Consider the following 20,942-nt stretch of genomic DNA (forward strand, 5'->3'; position numbering starts at 1 on the left):
AAATATAACTTGGCAGCCTTTTAAAACTGTTTTAAATCATTATCGACTTCCCTTTTTTAATTGAAATCAGTCTCTTATGGTCACATTGTAGGTATCAGTATTTTCTAAAGATTTTGTCTCCTTAAAGTTTTCATTGGCAAATTAGAGTGCCTTTATAAAAAAATACACTGATTTTTTTATAATACTGTTTCCAGTCTAAGTTACTGCATTACTAACAATCATTCTGTTACAATGCAGAATATATTCTTTGGTGTTTTGGATGCCACTGAAGGACTCCTACGTGGTGTTAGGAATATGATAGAAAAGATTTTTCTCCCTGCTATCCTCGCAACAAATAATTGGGGTGCTTTAAGTCAGACCAAACAAGATACAAAAGACAAACAGAATTTTGTGGAAGCGATTAACAGATACCTTTCATTTTTAGAAGGTAAGCGTTGCATTTAGGAAACAATCAAAGTAGAGGAGTTCTACTTAAGAATTTCTGTTTAAAGGCAATAGGACATAGGTAAGGAACTTTTCCTGTTCTGCAAAGAAAAAGAAAATGATCAATCACGTGCATAATAAATGCATGGGTAGATTATTTACTTAAGAAAATTCTCTAGTGATATGTTACTTTTAAGGAGGAACACTGGATTTAAAATAAGAATTTTCTGCAGTAAAATGGCTATTATATTGAAACAACACTGTTTACAGACATATATTCCCAAATTTAAATTGCTTACACTGATAGAAATCAATTTTAGAGTCTTAATTGGTTCTGTATTGTAATTGTTGTGTTGTTTTGTTTTTTTCCAGGGGCTATAAAAAGCATTGAAGGAACTGTTGAGTTGAAAAAAATAGATTACATTAATTTTTCTAAACTTCAGTCCTTTGAGAAAGTAACTGCAGCAGCTGATAATCCTGACATGGTTCACCAGCTAGAGGAAGTACTTATGATATGGTATAGACAAATTGAACGGGTAAGTTGTTGTTTTAACATGTCAATCCAGCATGAATATGGATAGATATTTATAAATTATATATGAGACTTGCGTGAAGTTAGTTGAAGGCTTCAGCTGCATCTCCACCTGAGTAAGACAAGTGCTTCACTTCTATGCACAAGTGAAGTTAAGTAGGTAGTCCTTATCCCTAGGAACTTACAGTCCAGCAAGAACAAGAGTTTCTGAACAGTTGATACACAAAGAGTAAGAAGGAGAGGACAGAAGGATGCAGGAGTAATAACACTGGCGAGGACCACATACATATATACAGTTAGGTATACTCTATACATTACCTGTTCAGTTTCTACTGCCAGCCATGACATGAGATACTACTCTTAGAAAGATCTTTGACGAGGCCTATTAGGGCATTTTTTTATCCTGTGTAAACTTTACATGGTAAGGTCTCAGTTATCCAATAAATTAGTGTCAGACTTCCATGATAAAACACAGAACCCTTTGTCAAAATACAGAATCTGTGTAGACTGGGACGTACTCTACTTAGAAGGGCATACTATGTTTAGTGTGTTTAGCTTACAAGAATAAAGATGTACAAGACATGTAAAGAGTTGACTGCATGTTTATCAACATACAAATGAGTACATTTATGACTTTATGTCTGATATTTAATGTTTTTATTAAAATAGTTCTTTACAAGTTTTTTACAAGTGAAGCTACATTTGGTGCATTTCAGTCCACAGATTCTGATTAAAGAAAAAAATATGGATATATGCTGAGATTCACCCAGTTTATGACAGCAGCTGAACATACGTATTAGTTGCTTTCATTTCAGTTTAAGAATATAATTAAGTGCAATTCAGACTTAGGATGCTTTTCCAAATCAGAACCATTTTCATGTGTCCATAACTTCAAGCTTGTTCCTTTTTAAGTTAGTATCCTCAGAGTGTTTCTTTTCTTCTTTATAACAATTTGTCTATTCTCTATAGTAGACATTTGTTTTTTTCAAATTGGTTGCAGGTTCTGATTGAGAGTAAGCAGATGAGGAAAGAAGCTGATGATTCCGGTCCACTGACTGAACTAGAGCACTGGAAATGTATGTCTGCTAAATTTAATTTTATTATTGAGCAGATCAAAGGACCAAACTGCAAAGCTGTCATTAATGTTCTGAATGTTGGACATTCTAAACTACTAAGGGTAATAATTTTTTAATTTTTTATGTTGTTCTTTACTATATTAGACAAAGCTTGCAATACTTATTTTGTTTCATTGCATCTAAGAGAGATTTCCTGAGGAGAATTAAGAGAGGAAAATTTAGGTATAGTGCTGGTGTGCTTAATATATTAAGAGAAAGAACAAGATATTCTTAGAGATACAGAGAAAAATTATCATAAATGAAAATAACTTTTACTATCTGCTTTGACAGTGCCTTTTAAAAATTAATTTACCAAGGTTACTTCTGGCAAATCAGTGCAAGTTAAAGAAATAGTTCACGATGTATGAAGTTTTTTACAGTACTGTTTTCCCTCTAGAGGTGGCAAGAGTTAGATGCCAGAATCACAGATGCAGCAAATGAATCAAAAGATAATGTGAAATACTTACGCACACTTGAAAAAGTTTGTCAGCCACTTTATAACTATGATCTTGTAAGTATGCCTTTCATCAGTCTTTAAGCATAGTTTAGGTATTTACATAGAATGCCCAGAGCAAAAGAAATCTTTGTATTTGCTTAAAAGTAAATGTTTCTACTTCCCTATTTTTCTAACTTTTCTGATTTTTTTCTAAATGCCTGTCAAGCTGAATGTTAAAGCATTAGTTTATTATAAATGACATCAAATATAATATTTTAAAATATGTATTTTATCAATAAACATAAATACATATGATTGCCTAGTAAGTCGGTCCTGCTGCCAATATTATTTTTAAAATGAGCTAAAACAGGTACATATTTTATAATACAAGAATCTCAAAATATGTCTTTCATTGAAAATTCTGTATGTGTCAATGAATAATCACACAGCTGTAACCGAAGTACCAAAATTTCAGTTATATAGGCAATAATGAAACCTAATGAGGTCCTAAATGGGTAAAACAATAATTTGTATTGAAAACAGTATTAGCTGCTTCTGTTTGCAGAAGTACCAGCTAGTCAGAATTTATGTAATTGGTTGTCCATATACACTAGTCAGCCCTAGTTCAAGGTACCGGTTATTAGGTATATTAACTATTAATTATTATAACAGGTATATGTTTCTAATGATTGTTGCAGAATAGGACGGAGGAAATACCCTAGGAAAAAATTGCTTGTTCTGCTTTGTTCTTTAGTCCTCCTTGTTTTGGTCCTACCTGCCTCCTGTCCTCTGTCAGGAAGCATTGCATTTCTTTTGAATTTCTGTCAGTTTAGGATCCTACTTCAAAGTTTTAACTGAGGGGAAGCAAAAAGACTGGGATAGTATATGACATAGAGCTGATACTGCATGGAATAGTGGAAGAGAGGAGTATGATAAACAGTATTACTAAGCTGTTTATCTTCAGCTCTTCAGAGTATCACTAGAGGGTGCCAGCTACCAGGCCATAATGATAAGCTGCTTCATAGGAGTTATTAAGATACAATTCTTTTTATCTTAAACAAAGACAGACATTTGTGGGTGGAAACCCATTAAAGAGTTCATCATTTTACTAATACTGGATAGTTAACTATAGCTCTTTGTTTAATCTGGAACAATTTGGATACATCTGAATTTCTGTTTCATCTCTTGGAACATTGTTCCAGAGATCAAGATAATTTAGGCAGGATTTTCTGTGGTATTCAACTTGAAAATAATGACATCCAAGTTACATATATCCTGTTTTAAAAAGAACTACATTCTGGATTGAGTTGAATTTAATATCTGATATTGAAAAGTATTTTAAATATTAGTGGATCAGGAATGGAGTACATGTAGATGTAATATGATATTTAGTGTGTGCATAAAATATGGCATTTAGTGTATGCAGTATCGCACGTAGTCACATTTGTAGCTGAAGTGGGTTAATATATGAAAATATAGACTGAGCGTTTAACTCAGGGCTTTGAATCAGAGAAATCTCTATACAGTCCAATATTCAGGGTTTTATTTTTCGTCAAGGATTAAAAAAGAAAACCAGTAGACTCAGAATCTCCTGATTCCATTTTAGGGGGTGGTGACGATGATGAACAACATGTGGACACTGAGGGTTGTTTTTATATTGTATAGCCTTTCTTTCTCACTGTTCTGCCAAATGCAAATGCCTGCTATATCTATCCACAGTATTAGTGTGTTTACTTTGAGTTTGCAGCCCAAAGTTAATTCCAGGACCTTGGCTTCTCTGTTGAGGAGTTACAGTCAAAATTACTTTTTCCTGATGTTCTGAATTGCAACTCTGATGTGTCCCTGATAATGTTAATGAATTATTATTTTTTAACTTTTTTCTCTTTTTGTTTTCCAAAATACTTTAGAAGTGATTGAATAACAGAGTACATGTAATACCACAGTTTGATTTTAATGATATGAACAATGATTTCATGCAATGTGTGAAAGATTTACGTGTTTCATATGATGATTGAATCAATTAGGCACTCATTAATGAAACTAACACTGGGACAGTTATTTCATGAGTTTTGTGAAATGTCTGTATGAAACATTTTATGTAGTGATTGTTACCACAATGTAATTGCATAGAGTATATTTAACACCTGTACTTGAAGGAAACCAAAAGCATTAATCACAGATGACCATTGTCACCTGCCAGAAGAATACTTCCTTTTGTCCCCAAAAATGCAACCTGTACTTTTTGAATCAGTGTTCGATTTTGATGATCAAAATGGCATATTAAAATATTCATATTAATATCTTTAATCTGATTTCTCACCAAATCATCTAAGAGTTTTATTGTTTTTATTAGTCGAGGTTTAAAAATTTATTGAGCATGATTAACATTTTTTACAAGAAACGTTTTGTAAGATGCCATGGCATTTTGAAGATTGGTTTATGTGATTTAGGGAAAAACGTAATTTAGAAGTTGTCAATAGAATAGAAGTATAGTTGCTAAGAATAGAAAGTATTACTTTTTCTCAAAACTCTGCTTGGAAGGTATCAATGACACATGGAATACCAAACTTGATAAATGCTATACGAATGATTCACAGTGTTTCAAGATATTACAATACTTCTGAGAGAATGACATCATTGTTTATAAAGGTAAATATATTAAGTATAATATTCATTATAAAAATTATGTGATTCTTCAGAAAAAAAACTCGTTTTGTTTAAACCAGTAGGAGATTTGTTTAAAAATGATAATAAATAGTGGGTGTCTGCAGGGGAAAGGAAAAGAAGTCTGATCAGGAGAGGATTGAACTTGGATTAGAGACCTGTATTCTGGAAGGAACTTTGTTATTCTTGGTTCAGAATAATTTTTTTTCTTTCTTATCTTCTTGATTAATCTCCTGATCTGAATGAATCTGCTCAGTTGTTTCTTAAATCACTGAATCCACAAAGATTCTTTTATTATCAGCCTTGAAGACCTAATTCAGCAGATGGCCATCAGTCTGACTAGGCTATTCCTTCAAAAGTTATGAAAGACAAAAGGTTTCTGTTTTCAGAAGCAAGTTATAGTTGAAAACTTAATTGAATCTCAGGTCATAAACTTTGCCACCTTAAACAGAAAATTAAGATGAGCTAGGTAATTACACCAATGTCTTTTGTGGAATCCAGGTATTCATTCCAGGAAAAGATGGTTTGTGTAATGGTTTTAGAACAAAGAAATCCTTCATAACTAAAATACACACCTCCAGTAAGCGTATATGGGAAATTCATAGTAGACCCTCATTACACCACTGTCTGTGTGGGGTTTTTTTTTTTTGGTTTGTTTTTTTTTTTTTAGAACACTGCAGGTTTTAGTGTAAAGTTTTGTTACAATTCAATTTGAACTAGGATATTAAGAAGTATGTGCTTTTTTGAGGCTATATTTATCCATGGCTGGGGCTGTTTTCCATACATCAGATGTTAGGTATAGATCATGCAGCGATGTTTATATTGCCTGTTATGTAATTGTTTTTTATATGTTTATGTATTGACACTTGCTAGTGTCTATTATTTAATGGTCTAAGGGATTGAGCATTTCACTACAGGGGCTAGTAACAAAGTGGTTACATGAAGCTGTGCTAAGAAATAGCAAGCAAAAAGCTCTATTTTAATCCAGTGGCTTAAGGTCCCTCTTTCTGTTTGCTTCCATTTAAAGATCATCAGAGGTCCTATCTACAACTTCACCAGTCATTGTATTACAGCGTGAGGCTGCTTTTGTGCAGCAGTTTTCAGTCTTTATTCAGTTAGGGATTCTTAAGACCTGCTTACAGTACTTTCATGTGTCAGGAGAACTGTTTTGAATTGTTCACATTATTTAATAGACAAAAAAGATTATCTACCTGTAGCTGTTCTCTGAGATGTGTTTTCTATATCTGCATTCACTCCCATACTACTCTCTTTCCTTCTGTCATAAACTTTGGATTTTTGTGGTTAAGTAGAAGAATGTTCTCTCCTTTTCATAGCCATGGGAGACCAAGGTAAAGACATACTGCTAGGGTAGAAAATTCTTTAATGGCAGTTTTTAAATAAGGATGCGCACACTACAAGGTGTAAAGATGACAACGTAAGTGAAGAACAGTTAGAGTTAAATAACTTCTCTTTGTTCTTGAGTTATGGTTGGTGACATTCTGTGTTTATGCGTATGTATTGCTGGACTTACAGTACTTACAAATACTTCCTGGGACTTAAATACACTTCTGGGAGTGTTTTAAGACTTTTTATAGGGTGTTTGTCACGTATATTACATATATTATTTAGCCACTATTATTCCTACAGGTGAAATTTACCTGAAATCTGTACAAATACACGTATGAATACTCTAGTACGAATACATGCATGTGGGAATTTTGTTAGATTTTGCGAAACAGGCAAATTTCCTTATAAACTTGAGACTTACTAGTTTTCATTTGTCTGTGCTAGGTTACAAATCAAATGGTCACGACATGTAGAGCATACATTACAGATGGTGGCTTGTCTCGTGTTTGGGAGCAGGAGACAGCAACAGTCATTGGAAAAATTAAGGTTTGTATTTTGATATTTTATTATTTACCTATATCAAACCTATAGATTACCAATTGATATGCACAAGGAAGTCCATATTAATATGTATCAAGTACTTCACACCTCTTTACTGTTTTATTTCATGATGCTTTGAGTGTTTTCCCATTTCTTAGCCCACTGGCATTTGTTGAAATTAGAATGGCCTGATCTGTATCAGGGTGGTCCATCACTGACCCTGAAAATGGCATTTTCACCATATGTGCAACCAAGGAATTTTGTCATCCTGCATAATCCACATTCTTCCCTCTTGAGGGTATCTGATATGGTACCATCTTCCTCTACCATGGGGAACCTGGTATTTGAATAGACCCCTACTTTGTTACAGTAGCTCCTTCCAATATCAGATTTCCTTGGCACACCATGAAAGTTCAGTGCTAAGAGAGTCTTCCTGTTCTTCAGCTGATGGTGACATATTAAGAGCAAAGTGAGCACGTGCAATATGCCATGGCAAAAGATGTCCAGCTGTGGGGTTACGGATTGTCAATACTGACTTCATTTCCACCTTCTGCTTTATTAGACCTCAGCTACTGACTTCCTATCTTACCTAGAGAGGTATAGGATTTCATAGTACTTTAAAAATTAGGTCCAGAGGTACAAAAGACAATGTATTGAATGTATCTCTCCTGATGACAGGATGATATGATTCTAATAATTCATCTATTTCACTGTGCTGGTTTTGGCTGGGATAGAGTTAATTTTCTTTACAGTAGCTAGTATGGGGCTATGTTTTGGATTTGTGCTGAAAATGATGTTGATAACACACTGATGTTTTAGTTGTTGCTAAGTAATGCTTGCACTAGTCAAGGACTTCTCAGCTTCCCATGCTGTGCCAGGTGCACGGGAAGTTTGGAGGGGGCACAGCCAGGATAGTTGATCCAAACTGGCCAAAGGGCTATTCCATACCATATGACGTCATGCTCAGTATATAAAGCTGGGGAAGAAGAAGGAAGGGGAGGACATTCGGAGTGATGGCATTTGTCTTCCCAAGTAACCGTTACACACGACGGAGCCCTGCTTTCCTGGAGGTGGCTGAACACCTGCCTGCCCATGGGAAGCAGTGAATGAATTCCTTGTTTTGCTTTGCTTGTGTGTGCAGCTTTTGCTTTACCTATTAAACTGTCTTTATCTTAACCCATGAGTTTTCTCACTTCTACTCTTCCAATTCTCTCCTCCATCCCACCAGGGGGGAGTGAGCGAGCGGCTGTGTGGTGCTTAGTTGCTGGCTGGGGCTAAACCACGACATTCACTGAGGTCATCTTGTGGCTGTTCTACAGCTGACAAGCCCTCATTATTCTGTGAGAGAAATATAAGCTCAGTTTCTACTCATGGTGATCAGTCTTCATTCTAGTATCTCTATATTCTTGAAGAGACGAACATTCCTTTCAATGAGGACCTTTTTTCATTTCCTCTGATTCATAGCCAGTTGTTATGTATATTTATATATGCAGACAGCCTGGTGACTGCCAGTATATTGTGATAAAATCTGCTTTCTGTTTTCCAAGAACTGACAGAAGATTTTGCATTCCAATGATTATAGACTTTACATTTCTCACCAGTCATTATTTTTAAATCTGATAAGGTCTTAGTATTTTAAGTAAATAATTGACTGAGAAAGATGAATTATTCTTCAGTCTCACTTTAACTCAGATTTGTCAACATACATTAATTTGTTTAACCACTTTCCTTTAAGTGCCCTGGGAGTTCCAAACGGACTACCCTGTTATGCTAAATTCTGTCCTTATCCAGAGGACAGTCTGACCATTCTTAATTAAGCTAATGGCTTTTCTTAATATTCAAATGTCTCCTTTAGAGCAGGAGTCATCACCTGCTCTTCGCTGGCCTCTAAACCACTCTTCAACAAGAACTAAAACTCTCCTTTCTTTTTTGGTGACTCATTTCCCAGTGTTCAGTTTTTCACTTTACTGTACTGTCGTATGTTCATACATTGCAAATATTCGCTATGCATACTGAAGGAAATCCACTGTATGTACGTCATTACTACCTATTGACTGAAACTAGATTCAGTGATAATTAACCACTTTGGAATGACAGTAGGTTTGAGTTCTCCACTCTCTCACCCATAAACATAGCATAATGAGTATGGTATTTATTCCTTCACTTTTTAGGACTGCACATTTCTGTTGAAAGAATATCAGAAATGCTTTCATGAAACAAAGCAAGAGATTTTGGAAACTCTAGGAGAAAAGACATTTGAAGTATCGGAAATGTACATTTTTGGAAAATCTGAAGCTTTTTGTAGGAGATTAGAAAAAGTGAGTATACTGTGTGCTGTTGTTATCAGTAGAGAAGGGCTTCTCCAAAGAACAGTTTACAAGGTGGACACTTGTCAACATACATGTTCTTAATCATCCTGTAAAGGAGTTTGTAACTCTTTATCGAGATAAATTAGGCACTTCCAGAGAGTAAGTCATCCCAATTCTTTAGGAAGTTACCTTACAATATCCTTCTGAATTTGTCAATTTATCTCTGTTAGTGTGGAGAGAAATAACCTAACTAATTTAGACTTAGATCAGGATTTTAGGAAGTTTAAAATTATGTGAAAAATAACACACCTTTGCTTTTTTGAATCGTGTCCTAAGGCATTAAAAACTGTTACAGCCAAGCACGGTTCTTTACATGATTTTGCTGCTTGGTATGGTCTTAACATTTAGCTTGCTAACCTGATGAAAGGATTTTAAACTAGCATTCATAGAGTTTGCGTGGAAAAGACAATAGATGCTCCTTGGTGCAGAATGAGGTCAGACAAGGGATAAGAGGATAATGGGGCAGTCATCACAGGGTAGGAATTCTATGAGTCTTTGATGTTTTTACTTATCATGCAGTATATATAGTAATCCGTATTGTTGGTTTTTTTAATTCTGTGAAATCTTTTCGTGTCATCAGTATGCCTATGTCATGTTTTAACTCTTTTTCCTTATTACCCTATTGAATCTAACAGTCAAATATAAAAAAGAAACCCTTTACCATCAAGAAAAACGAAGATGATTTGACTTTGTATTCGGTTGTGATGAGAACTGATGTTGAAAACTGAATTAACCATGCTCTGTTGAAGATAATTGACTTAGAAGCTCAGAAGCAACTCGTTTCTGAATGCCATAGTTAGAGAAGTGGCTATTGCTTATTTTATTTTTCTCAGGTTTTAGTTTATAGAAGAAGTAACAAATAATTTGCTATGAACATGAATATAATGTTTATATTTCAGATTACAGAGATGATAACTGTAGTACAAACTTTTTGTGCACTGAGTCTGTCTACTATTGAAGGGATAGATATTATGGCAGTAAAATTCAAAAATATCTACCAAAGTGTTCAAAAGAAACAATATGACATCCTTGATCCGCGAAAAACAGAATTTGATGTGGATTTTATGAACTTCATGGCAAAAATTGAAGGTTTAGAGGTAATATTGCTACCTATAACTTACTTGGGGAAGAATCTCATTACTACTTACTCAGTGTCTCCCTGAATGTCAGCGAGACTTTGGGCTGTGAATAGGCTACATTGTTCTTCTTCCAAAGAGCATAGAGTTTGTGTTTGTCTGGAGGGAGGCTTTCTCCATTCTTTCTCCTCCTTCCAAAGGAAGCTGTGAAATATATCATAACAGTCCTCACTGAAGATTAGTCACTCTGCAGCGAAAATGACAAAAGTTGAGACCTGAGAGAATGATCTATATGGAGGTCGTTTATTAGCCTGGAGACATGTGGTTAGATTTTGGGCAGAACAAAGCTGCAACTGTTTTCAGTACAGATTTGATTCTTTGATAAAATTGTCTGGAATTTTAAGAGATTACTTGACTGACACTAGCTATTTATTGATCATATTAAGCATAGACCAGTGAAGGCTGCTATTTTGTGCTTTAAGCAGTAACAATTTCAAATGCTACTGTGTTAATAAATTATCAGACATCAAAATACTATTATATGACTAGAAAAACTATACTAAATTATAAATTCTTTAGATGCAGATACAGACATTTATGCGTACCTGTTTTGGGAGAATTTTGTCTTCACAGCATGCACTTCAGTTACTTCAAAGGTATTGTCAATTATGTTTTAAAATATTTTAAAGTAACCTCAAATTACTGATTAGCACAATTTAAATAACACAGCTAATTTTAGAACAAAGGGCCTAATCAAGAATTTTTCTTTATTGGTGTTCTGAACCATGTAATTATCGTAAAAGAGGTATTTTAGCTTTCTTATGGGAATCAATATATTATCCTGTTTATTAATTTCATTACAGTTTTTCATATATACAAGAGGATACAAAAAGAAAAACCTAAAAAACCACAACAGTAACAACAACAAAAAAAACCTACCAGCGCAGAACTTTTCAAATTGCTTAAATTTGTTGAAAGCAAAAAAATTTCCCAGATCCAGAAGCATTTCCTAGATTTGTGCTTCTTTCATTTTATTTAAAGTTCATGTACCCCAAAATAAAAAAAAAATTATTTGTGTTTCAGAAATATCATTTTGGGTACTCATTTTTAACACAGGTTTCAAAATCTGAGAATGCCATGCCTTCAAGAAGAAACAGCACGTACAGTTGGTTGTATTCTTCAACATTATGTAGCAGAACTTGAAGCTACTAAAAAGGTATTTCATTTCTTTGCAATAAATTTTAAACATGTTAAAATAAGAGCAAATATTTTAATATGAATGATTTTTATTTATTCTGCCTATTTCACTAACTGACTGTCAATGCTCAATTTATCATACTTTTATTTTCCTGTTGTAGAAAACAGACCTGAGTGTATAGGCAAATATGATATACATGCTCTTGCAGGCAAATGTGTCACCACACTTTTACTTTTTAAACCAAAATCTTTTCTGTTATTTCTTCATGAATTAAAGAAAAAAAAGTATGTTCTTTACTGGCTGTGTACATCACTTGCATATACCTTTTGGGTTTTTTTTTAATTATATGAGGCCTCTACAGTTAATTTGCATTTATACATGGCTATTATCTAATGCTGTGACAGTATAAAATAGATATAAAATGTAGGTAAATTGCATTTATGTTCATTATAAAGTAATTTTCCATGATTTGTGTAGTGTACCATGACTGTAGCAGAAATGAGAATTAACTTGTCACTTGACTTTAAACATTTAGAGAGGAATTCATCTAACTTGACTTTATATGTCTGCAAAATAAAGATCTGCATCAGAACTAGACATCCATACTCGCTTTCTACTCAAGAAAGAAACGAGTACTCTACAGTCAATTCATCTGATCTATTTTGCGTGTTAACCTGAAGATTTAAATAATTCCCTTGAAATGGCCATTTTTCTTCAATGAATATAAAGGGAATCTGGAAAACCAGACTGATGCAAATATTTTTTGAGAGATGTTTACATTTGTCAGATGAATGACACATGTTTGCATGAGAAGCCAAGTATCTGTAAACTCTGCACTTACTAGAAAATTATTCCTCCAAACAGTGACTTAAAACTATAGCCTAGCATAGCTGTGCTGAACCACTCTTTACAGTGTCTTTTTCTATCTATTCACTGTATATAACACTTCCTGAACCTCTAATTACTGGCTTAATTTGATGAACATATTCTCAACAGCACTGCCTGCTTAAGAAATCACTGACCCCACCCCTGGCTGCTTTTTCCCAGCCAAAAGAATAGATAAGTTTTCTGAGGGGGCTTCATCCATGTCAGTTCCTCATAAGTTCACCGTGAAGCTACTTGAGTTTCTCTTGTTGGCACTGTGCTGGAGACAGTATAGGGGTAAGAAGGCATGCCAGTAAGTGAAGAGTGGTGTCTGCTTAAGCAGTACAGCTGTTTGTGTTATCACAGCATGAGTTTGCATGCCTAAAGTTGGGTGGATACAAATATTCCTCTTTTGTCTGTTGAAGAATATGTTGCCAATATACTGGCTGTTCTAACTATTTATTAGATACTAATGGATTGCTTTTTATCTTTTCCAAGCAAGTTATTTCTAATAAAAAGTTACTCCTACTGCAATACTGGTTCTAAAGTGCCTGAATAATTTGTCAATGCAAATTTGGTATGTGACAATTTTAGGCCAAATTTTTCTTGACTATAATGCAGCCATTCAATGAGCAGGGCCCCTTTTTTTTCTGATATTGATGAGAAGTTATTAGAAAAGATCATTTCATAGATTATCCTGAGTTGGAAGGCACCCACAAGAATCATCGAGTCCAACTCCTGAAATGTTAGCTATTAGTGAGGTGTATATGTCTGAAGAACAATGTTGACATTTCTATTTAGGTAAAACCTCTCAGTTAACAGTATAGCTTAGGCCTTTCCTGAGGGCACTTCCCAAGTAAAGGAGGACAAGCCCCAACAAGGTTCTCACAAGGCTTCCTTACACAGCTTTCTTTCACATCAGATGGCTCCAAAGTTACACAGCTGCACCTGACAGGCTTGGCCTTGAGTACTGGCTGCTCAGCTCCTAGGTTTGCAATGCCTTTTGGTGTACTCAGGGCTCTGTCATAAGTAAGCACAGCTAAGAAACAGCATGAGATAATGAAGACAGGAGACATACCAACAGCAGTATCAATGTGTGCATCTCAGAAGAGTAGCAAGTAGCAAGAGAAGCAATGCATTTTTCTCTCAGTGAACTCTTGTGTGACTCCACACAAATTTCATCTGTTTGGGAGGAGGAAGAAGTTGTGGTACCAGAGGAAAAACAGTTTAACATTTTAACAGAGTTTTTAATCCATGTGTTTAATGATACTGTTCTTATCGTAGCTTTACCAAATTCAGAAAGATGACCCTCCTCTTGCTCGAAATATGCCACCTGTTGCAGGAAAGATACTGTGGGTGAGACAGCTATTCAGACGGATAAATGAACCAATCAACTATTTCCATGTAAGCTGATGTGAGGAAAAATTAGGTGTTTTGTGTAACAGTGAACTGTCTTACTTCAGTAGAGTGACCATGATGTTTCTGGCTATGATCATGTCATATCTCATATGCTAGGCAACCTATTTATTTGTATGTGAATATCTAGTTAAAAAAATATACTCTGCAGTAACCACTGTTGTAGGTCCAAGATGTAGTGTTTCTTTGACTTACCACTGAACTAGCACACCAAGCTGGAAATATGCACTGAATTGTTAATATGTCTGTCTTCATATTGCCCAAAGAAATTTTGCACCATTCCAGCCAGTGGTGTTTTTCTTCTTTATGTAATGGAGCGGACTGGGACGTGTACATAAGACTCATGTCCTGTATTTTAACTGAATACCCACCCTCTGTTCCTCTAGCCCCATAGGGTTCTCTATGGAGAATCATGTCTCTTTACCAAGTGGCTGCTAGGAGTAGCTTAAGGCATAAATATGGACTGCCTGACATCCTGAAATTGTCTGTTGTGTATGTTCTGGTACCACTGAAAAAGCAAGTTTAAGGACCCACACAATAGCTACAGTACTATAACTGAGAGTCCGGTCACTGTAGATGATCTCTGAACTAGTCTGGGAACAGGGAATTCCATTACTGAACTTCTCAGTTCTACATTTTCTGTACCACTAAACATATAGGTGAAGGTTGGAACCAGCCACATAAGCTTTGACATTTATGGCCCTTAGGAATTTCTTGGTATTGGATGTCCTTCTTTCATTGGAATAGTCAGAATCTTGCTATACTAGGATCCGCTATAGCAATAATATTTCTTGAAATGTTTGAGTGATTCTCCTACAAAGTATCTAGGGTTTCCTGTCAAGTGAAGTTCTATGTGAGAGAGGTTTTCACTTTCCTGTTTCCCTCAGATGGGAATAATGGTCACCTAAATCTGCTGCAAAGAAAACAGACATAAATGTCATTACTGATTTAAAAAGATTTTTTTCAAATCAGTTTTTTGTTACTGTTCAATTTTGAGTAGAACTGAACATACATTTCACTGGGAATTACAGGTGTTTATTACAATATAATAAAGTAATTGCTCTTACATGTGTTAAATATTTAGTATTTATTACTGACAAGCTCTTACTGACTTTATCGCCCTATAAATTTGAATCATAAATACTTTATACAGTTTTTAAGAACCCTGTAAGTATAATTTGTAATATTAACTTATAATGTATAGTCAATAGTTAAATTGAGAAAAACCCAAATAGTATGGTTTTCTTTTGATATTGTTTTAATTTGAATGTATTGTGTTTTAATAGAAAAAGTCAAATATCTTGGCAAGTCCAGAAGGTAAAGCAGTTGTTCGATTATACAACAGAATTGCCTATGTATTGGTGGAATTTGAACTAGTCTATCATAATGCGTGGATGAAGGAAATTTCACAATTACAATATCGTAAGTAATTAAATACGTAATTGGCTTTTTTTAAAAACTGTTATTGAATGCTAAGTTAACACAAATCAAATCAGATAATTTTTAAAGCCTCATTTACCCTTAAAATGTGCAAATTAATCATGATCCAATAAGCAGGCCCAGTAATACAAATCTTTGTCCCTTACTGACCTTGAAACTTGGTTTTGATGCAGAGGATTGCAGTTTGGTACACTGTTTGACAGATGACTGAATACCATTTAATAATTCTTCCTGTTTTCTTTCCAATGTAATAATTTATACAGTTGTATTATCCCAGTCCCTCTCAGGACCAGTATTAGTTTATGCCTAGAAAAAAATGTTTGATAATCAAGCTTTATCATTTTAAGATTAAATGAGAGTCAAAGTTTAAAAAAAATTTTTTTTTAGTAGATTTTTCATGTAAATTGTAGACACTCTGTGGGCTTCAAAAGTAGGAGTAGATCTATAAGAATAAAATCTTGTAATCACACAGTCAACAGAGGTTTTTGTGTTGCTGTTTGGGCTTTTATTTTGTTTTGGATTTTCGCAATATCCCTAAGTAACCATTCATCCTCTGGGTTAACAAATTCCTGTAAGACACTGAGCATCTCATAAAAGTGTTGTGTTTCCACGTCCTTAGAAAATGAATTTCATAATTTTCTAACTTAAGCTAAGAAAAAATATGCCACAAATAAGACTGGATCTGATGCTTGTTTAGCTTATGAAGAGAAAGGTTATATATGGCAGAAAGCTAATGTGGTGAAAGTCAGTTGTATATTTTCGTTAACTGAAAACATAAAGCTATTTCACAAGTAACTATACGTATTTAATCACTATATAGTGATATTAGAAATCTGTGTTCCATAATGATTTATATAACAGAAACAATTTTTTGTCTTAGAAACTGATATAAAAATATCTTTACAGCCTTACAAGCCACAATATTTGTGCATCATCCTAAAACTGGGAAGTTCCTGGTTAATTTTGATCCCCACATTCCAGAGATTATCCGAGAGACCAAATGTATGATCAAGTTGGGTCTGGAAGTACCGGAGCAAGCAAAAAAGATAGTAAAAATAGAAAATAACCTGAAGTCAAACAAGTTGCATTTAGAGGTAAACGTAAAAATTATCATGATTGCTCTTTAAAAAATTAAAAAGAACATCTGATTAACAATAGAAATTTTTCCATGGTTAAATAAAGATTAAAGCTGGGTATAAGGTAGTTTAAGGTAAATTTGTGGAATGCACAGGTGGACATAGAGGATCCAATTTGAAAAACCTCTACTAACTGCTGTGTGGGCTAGTATGTACTTAAATATAAGTGTATATATTTCTCATACCCTGTGGCATATTAAATATATTCTGGTCATGAAATAATTAGAACTATCCAAAATGCATTCACTCTCTGAAAATCAGTAAAATGCAGTTTTACAGAGTTTTTGAGAAGCAAAGATTGGAATAGTTCTGGATTAGAAGATATGGTGAGCCACCAAAACATCAAGAATTTTGCAGGTTACCTGCCAGAGAAGTCAGATTTCTGATACTTGTTGTAGTATTTGCTATTGTTGTAGTATTTAGATAAGCTTATATCTTGGGGATGAGGTGTACCATACAAGACTTGTGTGTGTGTAAGGCATAAGACAAGAGGATATTTTAAAACTGAGTTTATATGTAACTTTATCTAAAGCATATGATACTCAGTTTCAAGAGGCTATTGCAAGTTACAGTCACTAAAGCTCAAGCTGTCTTTAGCTCTAGAGAAAGATCATACTTTTTCTGGCTTTGTGCATAAAGAATAGGAATGTGTTGCATGAAGGCTGCTTTCGTTTTTCCTTGTGTAGCATGATACAGATTCATTACATTCCAGAAATGATGCACATAGGTATGTAATGTCTGTGTAAAACTCTACACTTGTTTTCAAATGTGGTCTCGTCCTGCTTTCCATGTTTTTTTCTGATGATTCGATTGTATAACAGGTTGTTTGCTTCAGTAAAGAAAACACTTAAAATATTCTTGATACTACCCTTTCTAATAATTAACAGGGTCTTCTCCAATGTTATGAAGATTTGTGTCAAGAAACACCAATGATTTTTGTAAATCTAATGGCACCAAAAATGAAGAAGGTTGGTATTGCTAAATGCACTTCAGATACTTCAGAATAAGTTAGAATAAATTAATAATATTTATGATTTTAAAATATTTAGATGGATCTGCATGTTGTGAACTTAATGAATTTTACTAAAACCTTTAAGAACAAAAATTTGCTCTTTGCATCCCTCATACAGTACTCAAATGATGTGTACTACAGTAGAACAATCTTAGTGCCTATGAGATGGAAACCCAGTAGAACAAAGAATTTTGACTTTGTAGTTCTATTTATCTACACAAATCTCTGGCTTTGACATGGAAGTAAATTATCACTTATTTCAGTTTTAGAGGTTTTCATGGGAAGTTGTGCTTTTCATTTAGCTGAAATACTAAAAGTCATGATCCTTGTCTTTGCCTGGAGAGAATTATTAGCCTTGTGAATTGAGTCAGTCTCTTCAGTGATGTAGAAAGGTTGTATACTACACTAAAGGTACAGTTTTATTGGAGATGCAGAATGTCTATCCTACAAGCCATTTTGTTTTGCCAGACACTTGCAAGTGTACATATGTGGTTGTTCTAAGTAACTCTTCCCTTTTTGACTGTAAATAATAACATCAGAAGGTTGCAGAGTTTGTGTAAGTTTGTGTAACTATCATCCTATTGGCATGTGCCGCAGTGTGAGAAACAAAAAACTTGTCCTTGCTCTTAAGAGTTAAATAATAAGACAAAGAGATAAAGTGATGGTAGTCTTCACTTCAGTGATACCATTGTAATTATGATTATATCGTAGAGGGAATCAGAAACCTCTGTATTTTAGAGGAAACAACTGGCAAAAGAGAAGGATAAGTATTGTATAAACAATACAATGTACAAACAGTGCAATTGTACAAACAATGAAAATGTTTTTTGAAGATGGGAGAGAAGTCTTCGGTGTATACGAAGAAGAGAGGAAAGCATAAATCCGAAGATGGAATGAGCAAATCTAACCTATGGCTACATTGGTGCCATAATTTGACAGCAACTCATGTAGAGTCTTAAACTGTTCCTAGATTGGCTATGTTGGTTACCAGTAACAGTACCATCCCAGCATTGTGGAGTTAAATATATTCCCCCCAAACAGATATACATTAAGATGATAGTAATGGCTGTATTTGCAAATAGCTGTGTGTCTATCTGAGCTGAATTCATTGTTTTATCTGTGATATAGACATAGCAAAAAGAAGCATTAGGATGAAGAGAGTGGGTGAAGTCCAGGCAGTGACTTGGTAAATGTCAAGATGAAAGAGCAGATATGATAGGTGGCTACTTAAAATTAAATATGAGTGGAATCAGTTCAAAGTTTCTCAGCAATTAAGCAAAATTACATTTCTGTCACTTCAAGGATGACGGGGATGGCAAAATTTAAAATTGTGGTGGCTGTATACTGGGAAATCAGTGAGAAGTTTCAGAGTGCTAGGCAAAAATTTCAGGGGAGCTCTGTGAGAGTCTGGAAAGGTTGATTTTCCTAGCCTGGCGGTAGTATAAGATTTTCTTTTCCTCAGGAAATCTCCTTTGAAGGTACAGGATCTGCAATGAAGGAAGGACCTTCGTGTAGATCATACACTGACAGGGAAATGAGCTGATTTCAGCTACATGCTGAACATCTTGGTGGTGACAAATCCAGATGAAACAGACCACGAAGAACCAAGAATTCAGTAAGGGAAATAGTAGGGAAGAGAGGATTTTTAAAATTGACATTGAGGCTATAACAAAATTTGTAGAGGATCAGTGTGATTCAAAAAGGGATGAATGAAAAATGTCATTAGATAGATATGTGAGGCTGAAAGACAAGTAATTATGCTGTTGAGGGTGGTCAAGGTGTATGTTAAAGGACAAATTGTAAGATCGATAGTGGACTTGATTTTGATTTTAGGAAGTAGTGGGAACCACTAAAAGACACTATCCAGGAGGACAGGAAGGGGATGATCTTTGCTGAGCATGTACACTTGACAGTTGTGGACAGAGGCTATAGTATGCACTACCCTCCTCCTTCCCCAGTATTGCATAAATTTATTTGATGTTTTCCTTGAAAACTTGTAGCCTTCCTTGCAAAACTTAAACACAACTCTTTCTTTCATCAGTGACATTAGTGATTCTAATAATAATGGCATTTGTTTTAAATCATGTTTTATTTTGTTTTTTAATCTATGAGATTATATTTTTATGCTTAGATGGAAGCTGTGTTGCGGCAAGGACTTACCATGTTGACTTGGTCATCTGTAACACTGGAAAGTTTCTTTCAAGAAGCTGATCAAATTCTGCATATATTTAAACAGTTTTTGAAAAAGGTATACACTTGATCACTATATAAATGAAATGACAGTTTAGAGAAATTATTTCCATTACACTGCTCTTCATTGGAAATTAATCTGTACTTATTTTTGTACAACTTGAAATACATAGAAATTTTGGTTATTAAAGTATGTTCTTTTTTTTAAGAATTACATACTCAATGATTCTCTCCCATTAATACCCTCAAATGTTTGATCTTTGCTTCTGTTCTTTCAGTAGAATATATTTCCACTTGTCCTCAGATTCTGTGACTACCACTCTGAATTTCAGAGTCAACCTCTACTTCTCTTTGAGTGCTTGTCCTTGAGTGCAGTTGCACGCAAGATACATCCATGTAAATGCTGTCCAGTGGAGAACTTTTTAGCATTAACTGTATTCATAGCAGGCATGCTGTGAAACTGTCTCCTCTTTGTGCAGTCCATAAAATAATGAAGGGGAGCATGCTTTTCCTTCACAGTTCTCTGCATGCTGACTGAGTCTGTGCTTTTTTCCTCTCTTAGTGTTTGCCACATAATTTCTAAATTCTTTTGATTCCATTAGCATGCTTGAGTTACCTGTATTGTTCTTTTTCTTCTCAAGACTTTACCTTGATAATCAGATCATCCTTCTGGCTTGATGGTTGAACTGTATGGCTATGATCTCTCCTACCAATATCATAAATTGTGTCTCCTGTGGTGGGAGATTGTGAGTCACTGGTGGGTATATCCAGTTCTTTTTCTGTATGGCAGAAAAACATAATTACGATCAAGTGCTCTGTTTGCCGCTGAAACCCAAAGCTGAAAAAAGATTGGCTGTGCAAGAAATTAACAGTTCTCTGAACCTGAGTATATCTGAAATAGCCATGTCTTTTGTAGATACACTCTGTTTTCCTTAAATATGTAGGTTGTGTACATTTCTGACTTTCTTACCCCTCCCATATCAATACAAAAAGATGTAGACTCGGTTAGAGCCTTGAAGACTGTGAAGGGGATATTGTAAACAAATAGGGAAAAAGTGATGTAAAACAGAAGCATGAGTGATACTGTGACAAACAAGATGGGATATCACAAATGCAGAATATTTCAGGCAAAAAAATAAAAATTGGACAGAAGTCAGTTTTATTTGGATCCTGCCATGGCAAAG

The 20,942-nt window shown here is 34.7% G+C and overlaps 1 protein-coding gene across 1 annotated transcript in view; it reads left to right on the plus strand.

The window, feature by feature from the left end:
* DNAH8 (dynein axonemal heavy chain 8) overlaps window positions 1-20,942 on the plus strand; it is a 142,769-nt gene that overhangs the window by 1,259 nt on the left and 120,568 nt on the right. The window contains 15 exon segments of the mRNA XM_075496199.1: window positions 238-427; window positions 796-959; window positions 1,956-2,132; window positions 2,468-2,581; window positions 5,048-5,155; window positions 6,962-7,063; window positions 9,229-9,375; window positions 10,326-10,523; window positions 11,082-11,158; window positions 11,619-11,718; window positions 13,849-13,968; window positions 15,267-15,402; window positions 16,327-16,514; window positions 17,444-17,524; window positions 19,700-19,816. Of these exon segments, the coding sequence (XP_075352314.1) occupies window positions 238-427; window positions 796-959; window positions 1,956-2,132; window positions 2,468-2,581; window positions 5,048-5,155; window positions 6,962-7,063; window positions 9,229-9,375; window positions 10,326-10,523; window positions 11,082-11,158; window positions 11,619-11,718; window positions 13,849-13,968; window positions 15,267-15,402; window positions 16,327-16,514; window positions 17,444-17,524; window positions 19,700-19,816 (2,019 nt within the window).

This window comes from Mycteria americana, chromosome 3 (genome assembly GCF_035582795.1).
Source record: "Mycteria americana isolate JAX WOST 10 ecotype Jacksonville Zoo and Gardens chromosome 3, USCA_MyAme_1.0, whole genome shotgun sequence".
In the NCBI taxonomy this organism is placed as follows: domain Eukaryota; kingdom Metazoa; phylum Chordata; class Aves; order Ciconiiformes; family Ciconiidae; genus Mycteria; species Mycteria americana.